At 42.1% G+C, this 3,553-nt stretch overlaps 1 protein-coding gene across 1 annotated transcript in view; it reads right to left on the bottom strand.

The window, feature by feature from the left end:
- otx1 (orthodenticle homeobox 1) overlaps positions 1-3,553 on the bottom strand; it is a 13,505-nt gene that overhangs the window by 1,846 nt on the left and 8,106 nt on the right. Inside the window, exons 3-4 of the mRNA XM_025061089.1 lie at positions 2,308-2,459; positions 44-646 (exon numbers count right to left, since the gene is read on the bottom strand). Coding sequence (XP_024916857.1) covers positions 44-646; positions 2,308-2,459 — 755 coding nt within the window. The remainder of the gene's footprint in view (positions 1-43; positions 647-2,307; positions 2,460-3,553) is intronic.

Below are 3,553 nucleotides of genomic sequence, written 5' to 3'. Positions count from 1 at the left end.
GCCGGTGGGCGGTGTGAGAGGCCAGCCGGGAGCCGCCGTAGGCCTGGTGGTGGTGGTGATGGTGGTGGTGGCCTGAGGACTGACTGATGTGGTGGTGCGGGTGCCCTGACATGGAGGAGGCCGTCATGGGGCTGAGTTGGTGGGGGTGGTGGTGGGAGTGCATGGGGGCCAAATAGGATCCACAGTCCATGCCACTGAAGTAGGAGCTGGACGGAGCGGGGTAGCCCTGACCGTAGCCCGGCGTCTGGTTGTAGGACATGGGGTAGGAGGTGGCGGTCGCCGCCGAGCCCGACATGGACCTCTGCATGCAGGAGGCGTTGGACGGGGGTCCGGGCTCAGGGAGCGGGGCCACGGCCGGGGCCGGGGCGTTTCCCGGTGAGATGGCTGGGCTCCAGATGGAGGAGACGGTGCTGATGGAGGTAGAGGTGCTGCTGCTGAGCGCCGCCGGGCCCGTGTGGTTGGTGGAGGAGGACGAGGAGGAGGACGAGCCGGTGCTGGACACCGCGGGCGGCGTGAACTGACCGCTGCTCTCTGAGCCCGTGCTCTCCCGGGCCGGCGAGGACTTCTTCTTGGGCGGCCTGGCTTTGGCGCTGCTGCCGCTCTGCTGCTGCTGGCGACACTTGGCCCTGCGGTTCTTGAACCACACCTACGGCGGGGAGAGACAAAAGGCAGGAGTTAACAAAACAGTCGCAGCGGCAACAAGGAAGGAAGGAAAAAAACCGTGATCCACTCCCAGTCGGAGCGAGTCCAGAGAACATTACAGGAGAAAATTGGAGGTTATTAAGCGTCCAGGTTCATTTCCACACCGGCCCCTTGGTTTGGACCAGTCAGGGTCTAATTTCATACCCGGTAGACGGCTCTAAGATAACAGGCTATTGGGTTTCACCACACACTGGGGTAACTCTAGAGCACCAAGAGGGTAGGATCATGTAGAGCATTTTGTTTCACACACACATTCTGAGAATAACTCAAATCGTGTGTGTGTGTGAGGCAGCAAAACTCAGAGAGAGAGAGAGAGAGAGAGAGAGAGAGGGCTGCCTTGGTTTATTTCTTCTTCTTCTTCTTCTTCTTCCCCCCTGAATGCCTTGAAGACTAGTATTTGTCCAACATTGTGGTGCAGTGGTGAGATATTTTGTCAAGTATTTACAGAGGTTCTGAACACAGATCCCAGCTCTGAGCTCAGGTTACGGCAGCAGACATTTAGGCTGCATCAAATAGTCATGAATTAATGAGGTGAAGAGGATGAAAACTAAGATTTTTCAATAGCTCGTCCTAAATGGAGCCGTGTTTACGTCACTACGTACAGGCCGATTGTCTTGCACGGATGTGCACGGAGTGTCAGTGACTGCAGGCCACGTTAACCAGAGCGGTGAGTCCGACCTGTTCGAAATCACAATCAACCACGACACTCCAACACGAAACCAACTTCTTCTAAGTGGCTCTGAAAACTGACAGACGACAACGACGGACTGACGGACGGCCTTAATCCGGCCGTAATCTCACCACCATGCTGCGAAAATAATCCACACATGGATTATTGGTGTTAAATTTCAGTTGGATTCTACAGAATTTAAATCTCTGTGGGATTTGTTTTTTAATATTATTAGAAGTTGTGTGTGTTTTTTTTAGAAATCTAGATTTAGATTTTTGTCCATGAAAGTTTAACTGACTTTTTTTTGCTTCAGATTAAATTGTCATAATTTGAAAGATTAAAAATATAATTGCGCTTTTTCTTTGATCTTATGTTAATTCTTAATTTAGAATTTGTTTTCTGGGTAAAGAAAAATCAGAGCTTCAAAATTATTCTTCAGAAATCTGAATTTTTAATCTGCATCCAGAGATTAAGGCGAGTCTTTAACCTCTGAGTCACAGTTTACAGAAAAAAAATCTCATATATAAGTTTATTAAAAAAGTCTAAACTTTGACCTTTGAATTTGAATTTTAGAATTTTTTTTACTGTAGAATTATATGTATAATCTGAATTCAAAACTTGGTGGGTGTGTGTGTGTGTGTGTGTGTGTTTCTTTATGGACTTCGATGCGTAAGAAAGTCTAAACTTTAATTTTCATGTAGAAAATGTGTAATTAATAATTAATAATTTTCTCATAATAAAAAAAATAAAAGAGAGAATTTTGTTTTTATTTCAGATGACCATTCCTTGGCCACCTGTGGTTTAGTTTGTTTTTTTCCCCACTCCGGTCGCGGAGGTGGAATAATCCCGTAGTTTTAAAAACACTGGTCGGTACAGAAGGTTAAAAACAAAAAACAAAACAAACAAAAAACAAACATCTGTGGCTGGGTCCTCACCTGAACTCTGGACTCCGGCAGGTTGATCTTCAGCGCCACCTCTTCCCTCATGAAGATGTCCGGGTACCGGGTCTTGGCGAACAGCGCCTCCAGAACATCGAGCTGTGAGCGGGTGAAAGTAGTGCGCTCCCTCCGCTGCTTCCGAGGAGTCGCTGCGGAGCAGGAGGAGAAAAGTCAGTCGTTTATTACAACTGCTGAAATTCATTCTTTTCCAATAAATGATCACTTTTGGTCCACGATCCATTTAAATAAAACAACCGTTTCCGGTTCTTTCTTTTGTTTTGATGTCAGCTACAGCATCAACATAACGAATAAAAATGAAAAAATAAATATTAAAACAAAAAAAGAATTTACTTCACTAAATGCAACCCATCGTTTTATATATTCAAAGTTTTTAAACTGAATACAGTCACTTCATAAACCGTTTATGATCGTGACATAAACAAACCAAATCTCATTAAACAAAGTGTCGTTTTTTTATTTACTTCTGGATTTTAAATCAATTAAAGCACTGACGGGGGATTTTTCTTGGTTGTCGAGTAAATATAACCTGTATTTTCAATTCGGTTTATTGCATATAATATATATATATGTATAAAGGTTTGGCTAAACTAAAATCAATAGTGTTGTCATGACGACTTACAATCTACTTTTCTTGTTTATATTTCATATAGACATTGATATTTTTGTTCCAGTTACAAAACCTTACAATAAAGTTCACGTAAATAACTTTAATCTGGTTTGCAGTTTACATTTTAAATAACTACTTTCAATTAAACGGTCTTAAATGGTAAAAAAAAAAGTTGACCTTCTGTTTAAAGTATATTTTGAACAAAAACTACAGTTACAAATGAGTTCCAGTTTAATCTAAGTTTGTCATATTTTTCTTACATATTTACAAATGTAACCTGCTCGTTTTTAAAAATCAAATATTAAATATACATTTTCAACAATAAAGTAAATGCAGTAGTATTTTGTTTCGTAAATTAAATGTGTTAAATTAAATGTTTGATGTGACAAAGAACACGATCCAGTAACATTAAAATACTGAGTTTATACCGGAAGATAAAACCGACAGTTATTTCGTGTCTTTTCTGACCAACCAACAGGTGTAGATGTTCACACCAGTCAGATCCTGGATGTTAATTTAAATCAAACACATCATTAATTATGAACACGTTTGTCTCCTGTTCAAACAGGTTTGTTGGTTTTGTTTGTTTGTGTTTTTGTGTGTTGTGTAAACAGA

Source organism: Cynoglossus semilaevis, chromosome 12 (assembly GCF_000523025.1).
Source record: "Cynoglossus semilaevis isolate Cse_v1.0 chromosome 12, Cse_v1.0, whole genome shotgun sequence".
Classification (NCBI taxonomy): domain Eukaryota; kingdom Metazoa; phylum Chordata; class Actinopteri; order Pleuronectiformes; family Cynoglossidae; genus Cynoglossus; species Cynoglossus semilaevis.
Note: the sequence above shows the minus strand (reverse complement) of the source record. Positions and strands in the feature narration are given on the sequence as shown.